The following is a 22,525-nucleotide window of genomic DNA, read 5'->3' on the forward strand; positions in this document are numbered from 1 at the left end:
TACCTAGGCATCATTTCTAAAAATAGCATGACGATGGGCTCAGAAACACTGGTGGAAAGTTAGGGGAATTACAGCTTGTCCTGATATGACCCTGGTAAGAGGAGGAGGTCTTAGATTGTCCAGGAAAACATTACGAGTACAAGTAAAGAGGCGGGGTTTAGGATGAAAGGAGAAAAAGTGAAGACTCAGCAGAAATGTGACATCGTTACGATCAGAGCCAAGTGGGAAGGATTAAGAAAGAGACGACTCAGCAGAAAATCTTCACAATAAAAACGAGTGCGCAAACAAAGAAATTTCAGTCTTGCTCCGGAGTTTGACTCATTGAGTTGTATTGTGCTGATACCTGTGTGCACAATAAAACTCAGTTGCATCTGATTCTATGTGTCTCCAGTGATTTTTTACCTCTGAGTATTTGAGTTTTTGATATCTAGACAACTTAAAAACAAAATGCTTCCAGCTATGGCTATCAGGCATACAAAAGCCAAACGAACAATGCTGCCATGATGGTAATCTGTGTGTATTCACTGGAGTTTATTGACATTTACAGAAACCACAGGATGAAGTCTGGTTCTGGAAGGAGAGCACTGAAGACTGCTGAGGAGAAACACTGGGTCATTTACATGTTCCACCATAAACTATATTACTGATTCTGGCTTCCAATACCTAAGATAAGACTTGTAGAATGTTGTTTATAGATTTGATTCAAAATAATACATTTACAGCTATACAATCCCAAATGCTCCTAATATATGACACTAATGTACAATCTTCACACATAAAAACAACATCAGCTGTACTGCACAGGGTTGTAACATCATTTGCAAACTTGTGACACAAACTGTAAACTTGGAAAGCAAAATATCTGTTTGTGTTTTGCACTGATTTGCAACTTGCAAACAGATGTTGAAAGTGTTTCATTTTATAAGGTTGAATACTTTATATGATTTCCTTCCTGGCTCCATTATGTTTATAAGCAAAACATACAAAAGCCACAGTAGAGATATAACGATTACATCCAAAAACAAATCAAAGTATAACTGTGGAGCCTTCAGGTCAGGTTTCAGCCAGTAGCAGTACATGGTGGACACAAACTCTTACTGTTTTCTTTATATAATGATATTACAGTACAATGTCCAAACAGACTTCAAATAAGGTGCTGCTGAGTGACTGCTACTTCCTGTTCCAAATGGAACCATCACTTTATCCCACAAATAATACTGCATTAGATCTGTACATGCAAATCTCAGTTTAAAATGCATAGGCATTACAGGGATATGTCCATGAGACAGATTTCACCTACACGCACATATTACATACATATTACATATGACAGTCAGTGTTCATTCTTGTGAGTTGTGAAATGTTAAAACAAAAACAAAACACAACTTTGCTTAAGGTCCACTTACTGCTGTAACTTACAACTCCACAACAACTGAGCATTAAGCTCAGTTTGTTGATAGAGGCCATAAGATGTAGCTGAAATACTATTAAGTACCCAAATTGTGTTTTTTTAGTTTATATTCACAAGTTATCTTGTGTAAATAAGAGATCAATACATTTTGTGCATGCTTTATCTCATTTACAAACATAATGCACGTTATCTTGTTCCCACAAGTTATTATCCAGTTTGCAAAAAAAAAGATATCATCTTGTTTGCACAAGATAACCTCATTTGCACAAGTAATTATCTAATGTGCACACGATTAAAAAAGATCTTTTCTTGGATATGGGGACTCCATAAGGAAGTGGACCTTGGTCTATACTGTCATATGTTATATAGTTCAGATAGAGATATGACAACCTCTTTGAAAAGCTAGCATGATGAGAGCACAGTTAGACATTTGACTAATGTAGCAATAGTGTGAAAATCAATTACTTACCCAAAGGCTTGCACTACTTGTTGGTATGATCTGATACATGAGATAATGTTTGCAGGAATGATCTTAAACACAGGAATGAAAACTAAAACCACATATTGCATGTTAAATCATACACAGAATAGAAGGCACAGTGACGAACAAGTACATCTTAAAACAACATCAGAGAAAGGTTTCAAAACCAAAGTCTTATCTTACTATTATATAAAGGTTTAAATGTCTGCGCTCTCCATGAGGGGGCAGCTTTATAAGGCTGCATTTGGACAAACCCCAACCCTTTGTAAGGGAAACAGGAAAATGAACCAGACTGAAACATTCATGAACAAGTGCACTATAGAAGCTGAGCACTGCCATGATTACTGATTGGTGTTTTGTTTTGTTTTGTTTTTATGCCTGAGATCTCAATTTAGTTACTATTAATAATAATCTTGAGATAAACTGTTTGGACTCAACCACAACCTAATTATCTAGTAATCTGAAGATACAGTGGTGCTTCTAGATCTTATAATACTACTATAATAAGAAATTGGAATATAATAATATAATAGTAACATTATGTGTAAGCCCTCTTCCTTTCACCTCAGTCTGTTCTCCCATTAAGCTATTCCAGTGAGCCAGCCTGCACAATACCAGAGCCTCCCCAAAATGGAATGCAGCCATCATTATTAAATTCACCTGTGCTGTTCCCACTATGAAATGACCCAAAAGTATCCAAGTGGAAGCAAGGTTAAGAGCTGGGCTGAGGTCCAATACTCCAAAAATTACTTTTTGTTTTTTACTTAAACAATTGACCTTAACCGAAAATGTCATGAGGTTGCTCAGGAAAAGACAACCACAGTACGAAGAGAATCTGACTGCACATACACTAGGCTACACTGAACTGACACAGTTTTCTGAAGATGGACTGATAAAAGCACATCTTAGGGTACTCACCCCATGTGTTCTTACCATGTTGTTTTATGCAGGCTATATAAACATGAACAAGCAGGTGAAAAATATGACTTCCATTTCTACGCTTAGAATTAAAATAAACTAAACTAGAATACAGAAGACTTCACCTGAGTGCCCTAAGTGGTAGTTACGTCCCTGGTTGTGCACAGGATGCTGAATGTGCATTGATACTATTAATGTTATGTAAAAATTAAAATAAATAAAAAAATAGCCAAAGGTTTACTAGAATTACAGCTGCTAGAAGTTAGAATTAACTAGAATTACCGCCCAATGGTTGTATGCCTCCGTGTACCAATCAAGTTTCTCAAGTCTTCTGTTTCTTCACACACATTTTCCTCTCGGCAGCACAGAAGATCTATACATTCAGTACAGCTTCAAGGTGGACACCCAACATTAGTGTCACCAATTCAGTATCTGACCAAATGTCTCTCCCTCTGCTTCTGAGATATGACAATGAGTAATGGCCAGAAAATTGTTCTTGCGCAATAGAGTGTGCCAGGGCTGACGTCAAAACCCGGAAGTTTAGCATCGCGCTGGTTCCCGGAAGAGAAAGTGAATGTGATTTTTGCATTGCGTTTTGGATTATGTCAGAAAATAAGCTCCGTGGCTAACACAAGTTTATGATACTTACAGGTTTTGTTCAGCGAGATAATCTTCACATATGAACACCTTTCATACCGCATTTTAAGCTTAAATGCGATCGCCAGAAGTAAAAAGCTAAAGGCTTTAACGGACTTCATGACTACTCCACGGTTGCATGACTCTTGACGTCACCGCCACTAAGCTTTCAACTGATTTTGGCCGCTTTATTTTAAAAACATTGTATAATGGGGAAATCGGACTGTTTAAGCTAAATAAGAAGCTGTAATGGTGGACTGCCAGCACTCTCGTCTGTTTGGGGGTGATGACGTTTAATGTCCCCGACAGGGTTTGTAGTCGTATTGAGCAACTTGTTAGCAACCGCCTTTTTTACGACACGTAAAAGCTTCAAAATCCACAAGTAGGGTATTTACTTACGTTTTATGTCGTAGAACAAAACCTGAATCTCGCTTAAGCTTTTGTTAACCACAGACCTATTTGAGGCATTTTACCAAAATCGCATTCAAAAAAAGTATTGACTTTTAGACGAGAGAACCATAAGTGCCAAAAGCGCTAACGGAGTTCCGGGTTTACTGGCATACTCTATATTAAGATGTCACAGTGAAGTTGACCTTCGACCTTTTGAATATAAAATGTCATTACTTCATTATTTTATCCTATTAGACTTTTGTGTGAAGTTTTGCCATATTTGGCTTAAAGCAACACTTACCTTTCTGGAAATTTTACACTTTTCTGTGTTTAGGTTAAAATGCTATTAATATGCTGATGGCACACTAATATCTAAGTGAATTCCACCAGAAATAAAAACTCATAATTATACCATTCTCATATGGTGAGAGGCCTCTGACTGACGTAACCGCTCGCGGCCGCACTTCCCCTGCATCTCGCGGCGATGTTACGCGAGCGGTTATGTCAGCTCTCGGCTAAGAGTTAACCCCATCAAGCCAGCTGTTCCCAGCGTCCTTCTGGCGAACTTCCGCTCGCTGGACACGAAAATGGATTACATCCGACTGTGGAGATCCACTCACCGAGGAGGGAGGGACTGCTGCTTCCTTGTGTTCACTGAGACATGGATGAATGGTAACATATCAGACTCCGGTGTTGAGCTAACGGGGCTAACACTACATAGAGCAGACAGGGAGGCTGCATCATCTGGTAAGCTCCATGGTGGCGGTCTGGCAATAAACATTAACAGTTCATGGTGCTGTGATGTGAAGAGGATCTCCCAGTTCTGCTCTCAGGATGTGGAGTTTCTGACTGTGAAATGTCGACCCTTTTCATGTTACTATTGCACTATATGTTCTTTCTTATATGTTGCACAAATTGTTTCTATATACAATACAATAGTCTCTATATAGTCTGTAGGCAAATCCTGGAGATCTTGCCTCCGGAAGAGGAGCGGAAGAGCCCTGGTTTCCGGTTGTAGGCTGTTTGTAGTCCGCGTGATATTGACCAATCACGTTTGAGCCGGCTGCAGTTGTTGCCAGGTTAAACGGTCCGTGCGGTGAACTAACGAGGCGGAACATAATTGGCAAACTCACTGCAAACTCTGAATCCATCGCGATGTTTCAGCATATTTACTTATATATAAACGGAAGTCGGAAACGGAAATTCGCCTCCTCCGCCCAAATCAAACCGGAATGCCAAAAAATCGGGGGTCTGCCCCCAGAGGCTGTTCCGCCATCTGCCGGAAGTCAGACGCTGAATACAGCCGATGGGTTCCGAGAATGCGTTTCCACTTACTAGTAACGTTAATGCTACTATCGAACATTAGCACTGTAACCTTATTCTAAAACTCATCAGTCATCACTGACTCTGGTTGAGTTTTAAAACTCCGGGGTTACGTTTTACTGTCTTGGTTGTAACGTTACACTCGCTCTCCTCTTCCATGTATCTAACGTTACCTTGCCAACGCCTACGTCTATCATAGAGGTAATGAGGACGTAATGGAGGAGGGGGGAGTAGGCCTTTGGAGGGAGATGGAGTTGCAGGAAGAGGGGGATGGGACTGTGGAGGGAGGCGTGGATGTTCAGATTTTTTCTAAGTGCTGTGTGAAATGCAAGAAAGGTAAGAGTTGCTTTAAGAATTATTGAGTGATAGCCAAAAACATGATTTGCGAGGTAACACTGACCTTGACCTTTGACCTTTAACCACCAAATCCTAATCAGTTTCTTCTTCAGTCCAAGTGGACACCTGTGTTAAAATTTAAGATATTACCTTAAGGTGTTCTGGAGATATCGGGTTCACAAGAATGAGACGGATGCAAGATTACAGTAACCTTGACCTTTGACCACCAAAATCTAATCAGTTAATCGCAACCATTTTACTTTTGTGACTGGTAGCCTATAATACTCTTACTTTAATTGCTAGTCATATTTTTCACCAGGTTGTCCATGATTATATAGCCTGCATGAAACAACAGTAAGAAGGCACGGGCAGAAATATCTAAAATGCACTTACAGTATTTCATCTTCAGATCACTGTTCATACCACTGCAGAACCATGATAGTAATATCTACTGTCACATAACAACATAGCCCAGTTTAAGTGCAGTCGGATTCTCTTAGGACCACGGTTGTCTTTTCCTAAGTCCTTATGAATTCTCTGTCACATGTCTCCTTAACCTCATGATGTTTCCATCGGGGTCAAGAAAAAGTGGTTAGGAAAAGACAAAGGACATCATGTTTTGACTATTTGACTGCAGCACAGGTCTCTAAAAACCTAATCAATAACTGATTTGTTAAAAGACTCAAATAGGTCTGGTGTTTTTCCCACTGACAGTCAGTACGTTTACATGATATTAGCCACAGTGAATTTATTGTGTTAGCCTGACAAAAACCGGACTTTTAAAATACAAGTAAACATGTTAGTCTGACTGAAATTGTAATATATTGAATTTCTCAAAGTCGGACTAACACATCCAGATAATGTGATTGGGAGCTGAATTTCTCCTGCATGTGCACAGTCAGTCAGACCCAAACTGGCCTAGGTGCTCTGCATATGCTCCACAGTTTCCACCCTGGGCTTTGACCTTGAAGTCGAATTACATTAAATGTGTAACAGAGGAAGACGCCAGTAACAGCATGGCGAAATCTACATCCAGAGCTGTGCATTTTTGGATGGACATAATGTACAGAGTTGTCCAAAGCAGTCCACCATGGTACCAGTTTGCCACTAAATAACCATAGCTAACTTGTTTGTCGATTGTTTGGTCTGTGATGTAATAGGTCAACCAGAAAAAGGTCCAATACTAACAAGCTGAAATGGGACATATCACCACTTACCATAGAGGAGTCGGACATACTTTGGTAATTAATTGATTTCCCACCTGTGCTTGTATACTGGTACAAGGACAGACGTCCAATTAAATGGCCTAGTCAAGCTATAAATGTAGCTCTATTAAACTGTATTGAGTTTTTCCCCTGGATAGAAAGCTAACCAACTAACCACAGCTTTGTAAGCCAAATTAAGAATGGGGTTGTTACCGTCCCATCTAGCTAGCTAAAGCAGTGGCAAATAAAATCACGCCCCTTTCCCCACCCCAAATGCACCATGCCACACCACATAAACTGTTCAGGAATGTCTTGATGAACAGGACAAAGACCTTGAGGCGTCTACCTGGCCTCCAAATTCCTGAGATCCCAATCTGATTGAGCATCTGTCGGAAATGTGCGTACCCCACCTTACAACCCACAGGACTCAAGGACTTGCCACCAACGCCCTGGTGCCAGACACCACAGTGATGTGTCGTATTAGGGGTACCAGTACATCCCACAGATGCTCTATCAGATCAGGATCTGGAAGATTAGGCCAGGTCGACACCTTGTGCTCTGTGTCACGTTCCTTGGGCCATTCCTGAGCAGTTTTTACGGTGTAGCATGGTACACTGTCCTGCTGGGGGGGCACTGCTATTGGGGAATACTATTGTCATGGGGGGTGAGGGTACCTGGTCTGTAACAGTGTTTGGGTGGGTGGAGCATGCCAAGTGGAATTCACATGAATACCAAGCCCAAGGTTTCCCAGCAGAACACTGCATTGTGACAAGATCAACAATGATATTCACTTTACCTGACAATGGTTTTATTGTTGTGGCTGATCAGTGTGCACCGCTGTTGCTGTCAGTAGACTTAAAGAAATTACATCTCTTAAATTGACATATGATTGTTGTAAAAACAACTGCTCCTAGCAGCCGCTACCACAGCCACTGTGTTCCGTGTAATGATGAATGTGATGGCTAAATGATCACACTACAAATGCATTTATTATCTTAGGAGAAATGGTATTATAAAAAAAACTCAATAAGTAAAATATTAATCGTAGTTGAGCTAATAAGACACTATTTAATCATCAACCATGGATAGACATGGTGATCTCGAAATGTCATGCAGCAATTTTATTTTTATGTCATTCTCAGTCAACAATTTCTCATGATGATCAAAGAAAAATGCTGATGTCTGTAAGATGACTTACAACAACCTGTGCAGCGGTGTCTACCTCATCCACACTTTTCAAAATTGTTCAGGCTATTATTCTGCTGCCATTTTTCATGGATGTAGCTTAGTAGCTAACTAGTTTTGTAGAAAGACGACATGTTGAACTGTTTCTCCCACAAGTTTTACCAAAATCCATAAATCGCACAACACCAGACCTACTTGAATCTCTGAGCAAATCAATTCAGAATACTTTATTAATCCCCGGGGGGAAATTGTTTAAAGATGTGGGCTGAGATGCAGAGGTCTGGAACCAGCTAAGAAAACAACCACAGACACTGAGTGCATCAGTACTGAACAGATGTATGCAGGGAACACATTTTGGTTTTTTTTCATGGGGCAAAGGCATCATAGATACTCTCCCAAAGTTAGCTTAATAGAAAGATGTATTGTTCACTCCAGTTACATACAGATTAGCCAGATATTTATATTTCATATGCAAGTTCGTAAGGCTTGTTACATTCAAAACTCAAAGTGCACACACTGTATAGAGTGCACTATTCATCAGTTCGATACATCATTACTATGTAATAAATTGCATCTTGAGTGCCACATCATTGACAGTAACTGTTCAGGGTTAATTGACCTTAATAAATAATCACATTGAGTTTCTTTAAAGCTGCACTAATCAAGATTTTTATATTAATGATGGATCAAATGACTGTGTGTAGCGTGAAAGCGGTCATTTGTGATGATGAACACAGAGAATTATCACTAACTCCAAAGCACTACAGAGCTTTCTAACTTCTTCAGCTCACTGTTTTGGTTTTACGGTCCAAAACTCTGCTCAACTTCATTTCTAGCAGCAGGCAGCTGTTTGAAGTAAAAAGCTCTGAAAATTCCCTGTACACTACTGCCCAACTTCAAATAATTAAAGTTGGTCACTGTATGCAAACATGTTAGTCATATCAACTTTACACGGTGTTTACAGGTTGTTCCAAAGACTGTGTACTTGTACAAACTACACTTGACATCTCCTTCACTCTTTGGTTGTTTTTGTTATACCGATTTAGACAGGACATCTTAATACTTTTATCATTTATTTGTACACAGAGCTTGTTGATATTATGTAATTTCCAGCATAGCTCCACCAAACTTGACAACCTGACTGGAGGTCTGATCAGCCAGAATAATCAAAAACACCTATGTGGGTGAACAGGGCTGCTAACTAAAAGGCTTGTAATGAAGCACAATAGAAAAATTCTTGTTATAACATTGTGACAGATTTAAATTTTTCAGAATGATTCACAAATAAGAAAATGAGCACTAGTGTTAGGAGTCTTTTTGGTGGAAAATAATTAACACAGACACAGTTACCTAAAGTGCCATCACAGATCCTCTGTATAACTGACAACCTACGGCCTACATAACAAACAAACCAGCATAACCAACCTAAAGATACAGTATATGGAATCTAGGAAATTCAATGCAAACCATGTGATGGAGTGTGTGCAGTACAACTGAAGAAGGTTAATAATGTAGACAAATAACAGAAAAACTGTTTTGAATGAGGAAGTCTGGAGGGCAGTATGAAGGCAGCAGATCAGTCTGGAGTCCAGACCTGGGGAAGAAGACTTTAAAGATTATGAGGTATATGAACCTGCTGGGCCCAGATACTCCTCACATACGCACACACGCACGCACGCACGCACGCACGCACGCACGCACGCACGCACGCGCACACACACACACACACACACACACACACACACACACACACACACACAAAAACATGCATGCATGCATGCTCAGTCCAGCTTCTCCTTGTGAACCAGTTTGGGGGCGTCCACAAAGTCTTGGCCGTTAAACAGGATGATAGTGGCTGTAATCGCACTAGCAGCCCCCCAGAACATCACATAAGCCAGGGTCTCTGTCCAAGTGTCACCTGGAAAACATATTGTAGTCATTTAGTCTTATTTTCAAAACCACAACTAGAATTACTGGCTCACAATTGTATGTCTCCACACACCAGTCAAGTTTCTCTTACAGTTTACATCCATGTCTGTGAAAACATGGATGCTTCACACACATCTTCTCCCCAACAGCACAGGGAATCTATACAATCAGCACAGTTTCAAGGTGGACACCCAAGATAAGTGTCACCAGTTCTGACTGGGGCTGGGTATCGCCACTGATTTCCTGAATCGATTCGATTTCGATTCAAGGGGTCCCAATTTGATTCGAATCCTGATAGTGATTCGATAGTGTAACATTTACAAGGAATTATTTTTTTAAAAGAATAAAATCACAACAGGAATAAAACTGAATATTTTATAACTAAATGTTGTTTCTAGAACAGCAATTCAGTATCTGACCAAATGTCTCCCCTTCTGTTCCTGAGTTGTGATGTTAAAAAATGGCCAGAAAAGTGTTTTTGCAGAATATTATGATGTTAAAGTGAAGTTAACCTTTGACCTTTTGGATATAAAATGTCATCACCTCATCATTTATCCTATTAAACATTTGTGTGAAGTTTTGTCATAATTAGCATATGAATTCTTGAGTTTTGGCCAAAACCATGTTTTGTGAGGTCACAGTGACCTGACTATTGACCAGGCCAGACTTCAATACTGAGGGTTAAAAGGGTTTTCTTCATAAATTAAATGTAACACGGCATGCCTTAGAGATTAACAAATGGTCATTTGGTCATGGGTGAAGTATTCCTTTAAGTGTCAGCATCTGGAATACTGTCGCCCAACATCTCTCTGACACAAAATGTGCATTCCAATACCCATACAACCATACTATATAGTATACCAGAATGTATGTCCCAATACTTAGTATGTCAATTGCAGTATGCCAAAAATACCAGGATGTTCTACTACATCCAGTCGTATTTTGCAGTATGCAAGCCAGCATGCTTTTCTGGCTGTTCTGACGCACAATCCTCTGCACAGATGAAGATTTGTCACATCACCAGAGCCGCCAAGAGATGCCTGCTTGTTGACAGCTGCTTGACAGCTCTCAGAGGCTGCAATAACAGCACATTCAAGTAAGTGATGACTAACCCAATAGTAAAAACAGGAATATTAATTGTTTAAATGAACAACAACAGGAAACATCTATGAAAATAACAATAACAGAGAAATGCAGATGTAATTTTACTGTGGTATATGTTATAATCTCCCTTGTATGCAATTATAAGTTAAAAGTTAAACTTCATAAATTGCAGAGTAACAACAACAGCAGATCTCTCCGGATGGACATTTGTCTCTGGTGAGCTCGGTGAACGTTTTGTTTTATCACCAAAGTAACAAATATATCAGAAAGACGGTCAAAGTTCAGGTTGTACTGTTTATGTCCCGATTGTGTGCATGCTGCATGCAACAGTATGTACTCTCTGAGAGCAGCTGCAGTACATAATAAAAGTAAAAGGCAAAATTATGCATTTTGGAACACACCTAACATCTTGAGGCTCTATCCCGCCGGTTTTGACAGAGAGGGAGTGGGATGGACTTCTCATTCAGGAAATACTGTTTGTTTATACTCTTGCTTTATAACTGCATGGTGAAATAATACAGGCAGCAGGGAAGAAAGGATGTTGCTCTAAGTGGCCAGAAAGCCACACTCCCTATCAGGAATTTATGCTTATAACCCTACCACCCTGTCTCCACTGCTTTTTGCCACTGGGCCCCTAGTAAATGTTGCTTGGTAAATCTTGGTCTGACTGCAGCTTTAAACTGCAGACTTTTTTACCCCACTGTCAAGTGTGGCCATTCAGAGCGGGTAAAAAGACGCGGTTAAACACCATGTGAAATTTATATGAAGACAAATCTGGCCTAATTGACAGGTTTTCAACTGTAATAGTCCTTCAATTCAACACCACAAAAAGTCACTATTTTAAACATTTTAACAAGGGAATAAAGTAACAAGTAACAAGTAACAAAACAAAAGAAATAAAAAAAACTATTAGTTATTGAAAGCACAAGCTAATAGCAAAACTACCAATGATGTTAAGACCTATTTAATCACAAATAACAGTCTCCTGTATCTTAAAATAAATTGTTCACAGAAAAAGATTTCAGCAGTGCTGGCTTGAACCAACATTGACAAAATCAGTGTAGATTCATGAGAGGAGAAGAACTTACCAGCCATGAGAAGACAGACGATGCACATGGAAAATGCCACCAGCATAATGATGGGCAGCTGCAAGAGCAGGATTCAAAGGATCAGACTAACAGTCACATTAACTGCTGCTGCTGAGAAGACAGAAAGTACTGATATACTGACCGTGAGGAACTTCCAGTCCTTCTGCACACGAAGAGGAGTGGGTCCGTCAGACTCATCGACAGCAAAGTTACCCAGAAACAGGTCAATAGAATCCTGAAACCAACAAAACCACAGTGACGCTGTGACTGGATTGATGATACTATTCCAAACCACATTTATTTCTTTACTGGGGCTCATTTCACAGCCAGCTTCACTGAAATGCAAAGGCCCAGACAAACCAAACCCACTTCAGAGAACTAGCTAGGGATGGGCAACACAAGCAAAAACACTATTTGAAAATCGTGGCAACTATTCGACAATTTTTCGAATAATCGCGGGGATTTTTCACGGACATTTTTACAGGAAACTACAACGCGGAAGTGCGCTCGACTATGAAAGCCCGAATGACTGCGGACATTCCTCACGGAGTAGTAGTCTCTGCATGTTTCTCCTGTTTGTAGAAGTGCATCAAACTAGCTGGTAGCCCATCTCACACCGCTGTAGCAATCCTAGACTGCCCTCGTGCGGTTAGGAGCTGAATTGCATGTCAAATAAAGGGGGGGAAATAAGACGGCGAATAGTAATAGTCGCATTAAAAAATCGATTTTTCAAAAATGAAACGACTATTCGAAATTCGAAAATCGTGACCCATCCCTAGAACTAGCAGCAATGAAAGCCGACTGTTGCGTCGCCTCATGTCTTCTGTGCCTTGGCCAAAAAGTTGCGCTTAAACACAGCACAAAGACAGCCGAAAGCCAACAAGCACATACATTCTGCACCTGTGTGAGAAGAAATAACTCTCCACACCAGCAGGCGTTGGTCGTATTCATCATTAAAAAAGGGAACCCGGAAGACGGTCTTGACGCTAGTTAGCCAGTTAGCACATGAATAACACAATCCAGTGTTGACAGAACAGAGCATATTTACTGTGTGCCAATGTAAAATAACACAAACAATCAAGAAATGTTTCTGCTAAAGAGCTCAGTGGATGAAGAAAAATAATCTGACCTTATGTAACAAGTTTGCTTTGGTCTCACTCATTCTGGATTTTAGCTCTTTGTTTACTTTCCTCGCTTCTGTTTGTCCTCTCGTGCACTGAGCTGAACTGACAATCACTGTGATTTCATTCACAGATGGGCTCTGCCATCGCTGATTCAACATGCTGAATCAGCTGACAATAGCTGACAGGGGCGGACAATGGTGCGTGAAACACCTCAATCATTATGGTGTCAGACGCTCACCGGTGTTAACTCTGTTGATGAAAACTATGATGAAAAGTTTTCGTCAACGACCTTTTTTCCATGACGAAAAGGAGACAATGACAAGCTAAAAATAGATCTTGATGATAAAAACTAAGACAAAATTTAGGTTTCATTTTCGTTGACTAGACTAGACGTGACGAAAATGTTTGTGGTGGACTATACAGCTAAAACACTCACAATGGAGCAGTGTCAGCCGTTGTTGTGAGTTGTGAGCTGTAATTCAGCAGTAAATGATCAGCCATGTGTGTCTGACTGTGGATGGTGAAGCTGTTGAATGGATTTGTGGAGTTTGTTAGTAGCAGCGGTGGCTGTTAGCAGTCAGCGGCCACCAGCCGCCGGACTTCACAGCTGTTGATTCCCGCAGGACTCCACTCAGAGCCAGATTGTCTTGATATGGTTTATGGTCTGATGCTGTTTGACAAGCAGGTACAGTAGGAGGCTCAGTTATCTGTGAGTGTAGCTGTGCTGTCAGTAAACAGTCTGAACTCAGATCAGTTTTGATGAAAGTTTTCTGCTTCTTAACAGTGAGATGGATAAGTCAGAGTTTACATTGAACCCGGGTATATATCCTAGTTGTCTCAGATTAGTTATTTGCAGTGTTTTTGAGAGCATAAATAGAGAAATGTTGAGCTTTCCAAATGATGATCAGAATCAGAATCTCTTTATTGTCATTGTATGAGTACAACAAAACTGAGGAAGCAGCTCTCAGATTCAGTGCAATAGAGGTATACGTTAAAAACAAGGCAGCAAAACAACAGCTATAGAAATATCATAAAAATAAACTTTAAATAAGAAATAAAAAATATCACTAAACTGTACAAAACAAATTACACTAGTATACAGATTTACACTATCATTTCAAGTAGAACCCAGTCTATTATACAGTATATTGCACAGACAGCATAATATTGCACAGATGGCTGTATATTGCACAGTAGAGTATTTAGTGAATATTCAAGTGTTTTCAGGATTGTGCAGAGTTCAGTGCAATGACAGCTTTGGGGTAAAAGCTGTTTTTCAGTCTGTTTGTTTTTGCTTTGATGGTCCTAAAGCACCTCCCTGAGGGCAACAGTTCAAATAGGTGGTGGCCAGGGTGGGATGGGTCTCTGAGGATGCTGTGGGCTCTCCTGAAGCAGCATGTATTGTAAATGTCCTCAAGATAGAAGACAGTAGAAGGACACTAACAGTTTCTGTGTTAAGTTATTCTTCCTGAGTATCCTTAGGAAATACAGTCTCTGTTGTGCCTTCTTCAGCAGTGCCGTGGTGTTTGTTGTCCATGACAGGTCCTCCTTGATGTGAGTGCCGAGGAACCTGAAGTCTGAGACCATCTCCACTCCGTCCCCATTGATGAGGCTGAATGTCAGATTTCCTCCACCTGAGGTCGACTATCAGCTCTTTTTGTTTTGGAGGTGTTGAGGATGAAATTGTTCATGGAGCACCATGCTGACAGCCTTTTCACCTCCTCCCTGTATGCAGTCTCATCTCCTCCTGAGATGAGCCCCGCTACGGTGGTATCATCTGCAAACTTAATGCCGTCGTTCGGATTGGTGGGTGTGCAGTCGTGGGTATAGAGGGTATAGGTGGCTAGGTGGCTGGGAAATGTATTGCTCCAAATAATATTGCAATAATTAAGATGAGACTCAAATAATGGCCGATATAATGTTACTGTGCTTCACCAGGTAAGAAATGCCTCATCCAACATATTTTGATAGTTTCTTAGTTAATACATCAATATGGCCCCTGAAATTTACAAACTCGTCCATATGAACTCCCAGGAATCTAGTGGACTTCACTCTCTCAACAGGACTGTCATTTATTTTAATATCAATAAGTTCAAGGTTGCCCCGATTTCTGTTTGATCGAAAAATTATAAAGTTTGTCTTGTTTATATTTAGAGATAATTTATTGCATTTTAACCATGTATCAACCTTGATCAATTCATCATTGAGATTCTTTTGCAGATCATTTATGTTCTTGTGTGATAAAAATAAATTAGTATAATCTGCGAACAGTGATGGACTAGGACCAAAAAGAGGCCCTGGCATTTTTGACACAGAGGCCACATGGCAGCGCATCGGCCAGCCAGGGGTGAAAATTTTTCATATTATTTTACAAAAAAATATATGCATTTTTACGTCATTTTAGATCATCAGTTCCTTATTTGTGAAAGAACAGGCGTGGTGTCTCATATCCCCCCTCCCACATATTACTAGGTAATATGATTGATGATTTTACACATACTAACATAAAAAACACTACCATTGGCAGAACGTTTCAGAGCGCCACAGAGACACAGACTTTTCCACAACTACCATAGAAACTCACACACTCACTCACTGCCTTGATGCACAATAGAAGAGTTGATATACAGACACAGTCATCATGAATGATAAAATTGATTAGTGGCTTGCATGGGAGCATGTGGAAAGCTAACCATATGAGAATGTAGAAATTCAGAACACACACCACGCAGTCAACTCACTACAATCGCACTGGTACAGTAGACAACAATGCACAGCACACAAGATAATAAGGCAGCAGCAGAACCCCCATAAAGTCAGGCACGTTCAAAGGCCAGACTAATAATCTCAGTTAATAATACTAGCTCTATGTCTACCAAAACACAAAAATCTGAAATCAAACACCACACAACTTCATCCTAAAGGCTTAGCCTACTTCCACCATTAACCATAGGCGCCCCCTCTTGGACAGAAGACAGCACAACCAAATTATAACAACAGAAACATAAATCTTACACCTACCACAATGCATGTTACAAGAGCTTCACCAAAACATGAAAAGAGCACTGAACAGCCACAGTGCACATTTCAATAGCTCTATCAAAAGCACTAGTTACAACAGAAACAAGAAGGACCCTATGTCTTATAAGCCATAATAAATGTCACAGCAGCCACAATGCATATTACAATAGCTTCACCAAAACATGACAAGAGCACTGCACAGCTAGAGTATAAAAATAAATATGTGTCTCTCAGTGTCTTCTTTTAAATCTCTTCTTACTCACATTTATCATATGGTCTTTTCTTAATTGATGGTAATTAATTATTGTAACTTTTTAAATTATTTGATGTTTTATTGTTTTATGTACTAATTGTTTTTATTGTTAAGCACGTTGTTACTCCGTTGTGAAAGGTGCTATACAAATTAAGTTATTTTTATTTATTATTATTATGTCTTACCTTTAAGTAGTTAGCAGAGTTTGCTCTTCTCTGAGGCAGAGGCCGTACTGCTAGCTGCACTTGCTGCAGAGGTGCTCTGTCTGTCGCCGCCGGGTAAACAGTTTTTTGTAGGCTAAATAAATCTGATATTTTCGCATACTTTTCACTCTCCGCGAGCACAGCTTTCCTTTTTCTCTCTCTCTTTTTCTCCGCTCCACCCTTCTCCACTCGTCTTTTCGTGCCTCGATCCATTTTCTTTTCTTGTTGTGATGTTGTCCTTGACGTTGAGTGCATTACCCATCATTCATTTGTCACTTGTCAGATGTCAAATGTCATCATCGTGAGAAAATGCTTGATGACCAAAAACACTTTATATTACCGGTAGCCCCATTTCACTCATATTTATTTAAAATTATATTTAGGCTACTACTTATATGTATATTGTGGCCGATAAAAATGTTTTGGGCCGCCAAGAGAAGATTTATTTATTTATTTTTAATTTTTTTTTTTTTTGCCTGGCGGCCGTTCTGGCATTTGCCCAAATGCCAAATGGCCAGTCCGTCACTGTCTGCGAACAGAACTTTGTGTAGAATGTTAGAACAATGTATAAAATCATTTATATAAAAAAATAAATATTGAAGCTTATTTAAAAGAATTTCAAAATCAATCGTGTCAAAAGCCTTTGACAAATCAAGGAAAACTCCAATGCCTAACTCGCCTCTATCAATACAATCATAAATTTTTTCCAAGAGATTCAGAATCGCCATAGAGGTGGAGCTCTCTTTCCTAAAGCCATACTGTTGTGGAGATAGGATTTTAAATTTTTCTAAAAAGTCACTCAGTCTACTATAAACAACTCTCTCCAGTACCATGGAGAAGACAGCTAAAATAAATATGGGTCTATAATTATGTAAGTCATTTTTATCCCCCGACTTAAACACTGGTACGATTCTTGCAATTTTTGTCATATCAGGCACAACTCCACAGACTAAGAAGAGATTGATAGAGTGGACCAGCGGCTCCAAAATTTCACTTGTAATAGCTTTCAGAATTTTACAACAAACGTTATCTACACCAGCTGTGTGTTCATTTTCATCTCTTCATTTTCATAACAATTTTCAACACTTCATCTCTATCAGTTGGCCTAAGGAAAAGAGAGTTCAAATAATTGCCTTTGAGGTATTGTCTAAATGTGGCATTGTGTGGTTGATTAATCTTTTGAGAGAGGTTTTTTCCAATAGAAACAAAATGATCATTAAATTTATTGGCGAGTTCATCATTGTTGGTGGCATTTCCAGTGATATTTTCAGCATTTTTGGAGTTTCCCTTGATTTTGGTATTTTCTGAGAATAGTATTTTTATGCTTACGACAGAGGATTTCATTTAGTACCTGCCACGATTTCTTTTGGTCACCCCGATAAACTTTAATGCGTTCAGTATAGTAGGGCTGTCAAAATTGCTCAAAAATGACGTTCGAATATTCTTTCTAAAAATAACTCATAGGTTCGAACCATTCAAATTTTTTTTTTTTGCATTATGTCCACAAGAGGGCAAACTAATACAAGGAAACATACTTGTATATGTATTAATACAAGGAAACATAACTACGTGTAGGTATTTTTATTTCAACATAAACGTCTTTGAAAACATTTACATACCTACACATTAAAACACATAAAACAATTATCTATAACATTATGTTAAAAACGACCGCGGACCTCTCGCTCGCCCCCCTCTCTGACCCGTGGCCCGCGGAAGCGCTGCGAATAGCCTCGAAGTGCCGGACCGTGACATGCTCGCGCCCTGCAGCGATCATTTCGGCGTCTGGTCTATTTTCTGCGCGAGCCGCGAGGGAATGTGTCAAGCTGGGTGACGGAGACAACAGCTGGGAACAGAACCACTTGTCGACCAGCGCAGAGAAATGCGCGTCTGATGCCAACGCCCACTCGCAAAGAGGACAGCTGCGGTGGTGTTTTTTTTCCTCCACAATCGAATATCAATTTTCACATTCGAAGGTCGATTTTTTTTTCAAATTCGAATTTAAATTCGAATTCAGAATATTCGTTGACAGCCCTACAGTATAGTACCTTCGCTTACTCATGCGAATTACTTGTGTGAGCTCATTTCTATACTTTGTATATGTTTCTTTATTTGCATCACTAGGGTTTTTAACAAATCGTTGTATGATTTATTCTTTTTATTGATAGATTTTAAAATACCCTTTGTAAGCCAGGGTTTCTGTGTAATGGCACTTTGCTTTATGAGTCTTTCAATTATAGTGCAATCCATAGAATCGGTGATTTCATTAATTAGTACATTATATGCAGTATTCGGGTCCTTACAATTATAGACAGAATCCCACGTTTTGGTTAGGTTTGCACATAGTTTTTGTAAAGATTTTTCATTTAAAACCTTAACTTTAGTTTTGGTGGGGGAATCATCAACTTTCTTAACAAGATCAGTGAATAAAACAATAGGATAATGGTCTGTTAGATCTGAGAATATTATACCAGAATCTATACGAACTTTGTAAGAATTTGTGAGGATATTGTCGATTATTGTCCTGCTAGACTCTGTAACTCTAGTGAATGTATTGATTGTAGGAAAAAATGAAAAGGAATACAAAATATTAATAAAGTCATTTGTCATAGTATCATCCTTAACGAGGTCTATGTTAAAGTCCCAGAGAATGAAACATGTTTTATTTGTTTTGTTTATACGATATAAGAGTTTTTATAAATTAATTTTGTAGATGTCAATATCAGAATCTGGTGGCCTGTAAATTACTCCAACTATAATGTTTTTACTACTTTTTACATCTATGTCTATGAATAGAGAATCAGAGTGACCATCGGCAATAATAAATTCATCACAAATGCTAACTGAGAGTTCAGAGGCTGCATACAAAGAGACTCCTCCTCCTGATCTACCAGATCTATTTTTATTGTATAATTTATATCCATCAAGATTAAGGATGTCCATATAAGATCCTTCATTTAGCCAGGTTTTGCTGCAGTCAATGACATTAAAGCTCTGGCCTATACTTGTTAAGAGGGAAACTAGGTCATCGTGATGCTTGTTTAGACTCCTAATGTTACGGTGCAACAATGAAAAGTTATTATTATGATTTAAGTGTTTCAACTGGTCTGGCAAAAATTGCCTACAATTTAGCTTCCCATCATTGTAGAGGCAAAGCTGTTCAAACTCATCATAATCTACAGTACAATCTAAGCAGTACTCGAGCTGAGGTGGGATGATGGGGGATGGCATCCCCCTTGAAATAAAAATGGTCAAAATCATCCCCCTTCTAAAACTGCCATCCCCCCTTTCCATCCCTTGTGTCATTTTTTGAATGAATGTGGTATTACTACTATTTCAACATTTAGTTTTACCTTTGGTTTTATGCATATCGAGTAAAATACTGTGGGTGAGGGCACGCATGCAAAGATATTTTTATATTGTATCTCAGTGAGCTGCGCTGTGGATGTTATGTGTGTGCCCTATTGAGGGTGCCCGAACGACGCATAGTGCGTCCAAATTCACACCTGTTCTTCTCTATGGATTTTCTCCGCAACCGTTCATCATAGCGAGAAGCCACAGCGGAACCGTAGCTTTCCGACAAGACCAAGCACTTGTTGGTAGTCCACTGTTTTCACAGCGAAAAAAAAAAGATAAAGTTACACTCAAATTATGTAGAACAAAGATTTCATACAGCTTTGCACACACACTACTCTTGGATGGATTACTCGCGAATGTAGGGTCGCACAGAAATGCCACACATATCACATGAAAGCGCAGGACCAGAGCTTTCCAGTGATACCAGACATCATTGTGCTGTCATCCCATCACGCTGTAAATCCAGATCAATTGTCTACAAAATAAAAACCTGACGAATTTCTTTACAATCCATTATACAGATCTTGTTATCAGTCACTTCATATAGTGAGGAATACCGTATCTTACCATGTCTTAGGCTTGCGTGTGTTTCTCCCTGTCTATCCACTGACATCATTGCACTTGGTTGACTATTTTTCTATTATCTTAGATGTAGATATTGCATGTTTCTTTCAGATAAAACATATTTTTGACTTGTGAATGAGTCAATGGAATTTCTTGCAATAATGAAAAAATACTGGCAATCTTGTCTGCCTGGCACAAACCACATATTTTGGACAGCTGCGAAGTGACAGAATGTCCCACCATCCCCCCTCCCCTCTCCATATATGGCAGAATATGTCAACTTCCGACTTGCTATGGTGAGATACATGTAAAAATGTAAGAATTTAGTCACACAGATTTGTTTTTTTCATTGATATAAAAATTAATATAAAATACAGACACATAGAAGGACATGGAATGATGGCAAATCTGGATAGCCCAGACTGTCCTGAAACCACAAACTGCTTTTTTGAAAAATACACTGTAATTCAATATTCTAAAAGCAAAACTGACTTTGATTATTATTAGTATCATCGGTTGACCCAACTGAAGAAATGATTTTGCACTTGTCCTGTGCATTTGACCCTAACAATGTAAGAGCAGTGGTGCTATGGCAGATCCTCTGTGCTGTCATCAGCACAAATTATGTCCCCATGTGATAAAATCCACCACCCCCCCCTGATTTTTTTTTACAACTTGAGTACTGAATCTAAGTCATTTGATCCCATACAATGTAAACTTAAGACAATAATTCAATGTTGGGTGACTGATGAAAAGAACTAAGACCAAAATACAAGACCTCATGTTACTTCCTATTACTCTACTAAAAACTAATCTAAGTTCCATTCCCTAACTACTTCTGCAGAGAATAAAAACAGATATTTAAAAATCAATTCAATGTCCAGTACAAGTAGAAGGGCCAGAGAAATCTCCCAAACACTGCTTAAATCCAGCAAACAACAGCAAAATACTGTAGTCTATGTGTGATCAGGTAGTCCAAAGTCATTTGTGTCTAGAGTTCAGATGATGCACAACTTACTGGCGTCAGAGAGTCTACTGATAACGTGTAGTTTCTTCTTGTGTGTCAGCAGATGAATGCACCCATCTCGAGTCCAACTGGCAGCCAGTTTATTCCTGTGTTTTTCCCGGAGATCAGCCAACAGTTTCACTCTCTTGGTCGTTAAGTTCTCCAAAATATGCATTTTAGAGTCCTTCAGTGCTTTTTTTCGCCTTGAAAACATTGTCCCAAACATAATATTTGGTGAACTTGACAATAATGCCCCTCGGTTTAGCCTTCGGGTTTTCAGGCTTTTGACCAAGGCGGTGGCTCCTGTCAGTCTCCGTAGGCTGCACCTCTATCTTGAGATTGGTCTTAAAAATGTCACAAACGACTTTGGTTGTATCCTCATCTCTCTTTTCAGGTACACCAAAGACAATAAGGCAGTTTGGTCGAGAGTACTGTTCTTGTTCATCGAGGTTGTCAATCAAATCATCATACTTATGTTGCAGATCACATAGTTTATCAGCCGTGTCTTTTAGTTCATACTGTATGGTTTCCTTTACCATCTCCGTGATAGACTCTGCGATGGCCTTTTTAACAGGTTCGATGAGGGAAACCGTCAATATTTTGCTGATTTTGTTGACAAAATTGGTGTCCAGAAATAGGATGTCCATCTGCTTGCTTATTATATCTTTGATATCAACGCTGGATAGCTGATCATCCACAGTGTTTGTAGTGGTGTCGCCTTCCTTTGTCGGCATGATGGTAGTTTTACTGCCAACAGTGACACGGTGAGAGTCCTGTTTCTGTCCGATGGACTGACACTTTAATGGTGAGTTTTGGCGATACAGATGTTCCGGACACCAAAAACACAAGAATTAGTAAGCAAGCAGTAGAAGATCACTATAGGAAATACAGTGGTCGACCAGAGCACGTTTGGTTACTCCCGTCTCAATCTGATGACGTCATGTCCAAAACTCCCTGTAACATCGTTGCAGAGACAGAGACCAGACTTTTT

General features: G+C 39.5%; 1 protein-coding gene across 1 annotated transcript in view; it reads right to left on the bottom strand.

Moving 5' to 3' along the window:
• Positions 1–500: 500 nt before the first annotated feature.
• The window catches only part of sacm1la (SAC1 like phosphatidylinositide phosphatase a), a 96,062-nt gene continuing 74,037 nt past the window's right edge, over positions 501–22,525 (bottom strand). Inside the window, exons 18-20 of the mRNA XM_050033981.1 lie at positions 12,149–12,241; positions 12,007–12,064; positions 501–9,803 (exon numbers count right to left, since the gene is read on the bottom strand). Coding sequence (XP_049889938.1) covers positions 9,667–9,803; positions 12,007–12,064; positions 12,149–12,241 — 288 coding nt within the window. The 3' untranslated portion in view covers positions 501–9,666. The remainder of the gene's footprint in view (positions 9,804–12,006; positions 12,065–12,148; positions 12,242–22,525) is intronic.

The sequence above is a fragment of the Epinephelus moara genome, chromosome 22, assembly GCF_006386435.1.
Source record: "Epinephelus moara isolate mb chromosome 22, YSFRI_EMoa_1.0, whole genome shotgun sequence".
Lineage (NCBI taxonomy): Eukaryota > Metazoa > Chordata > Actinopteri > Perciformes > Serranidae > Epinephelus > Epinephelus moara.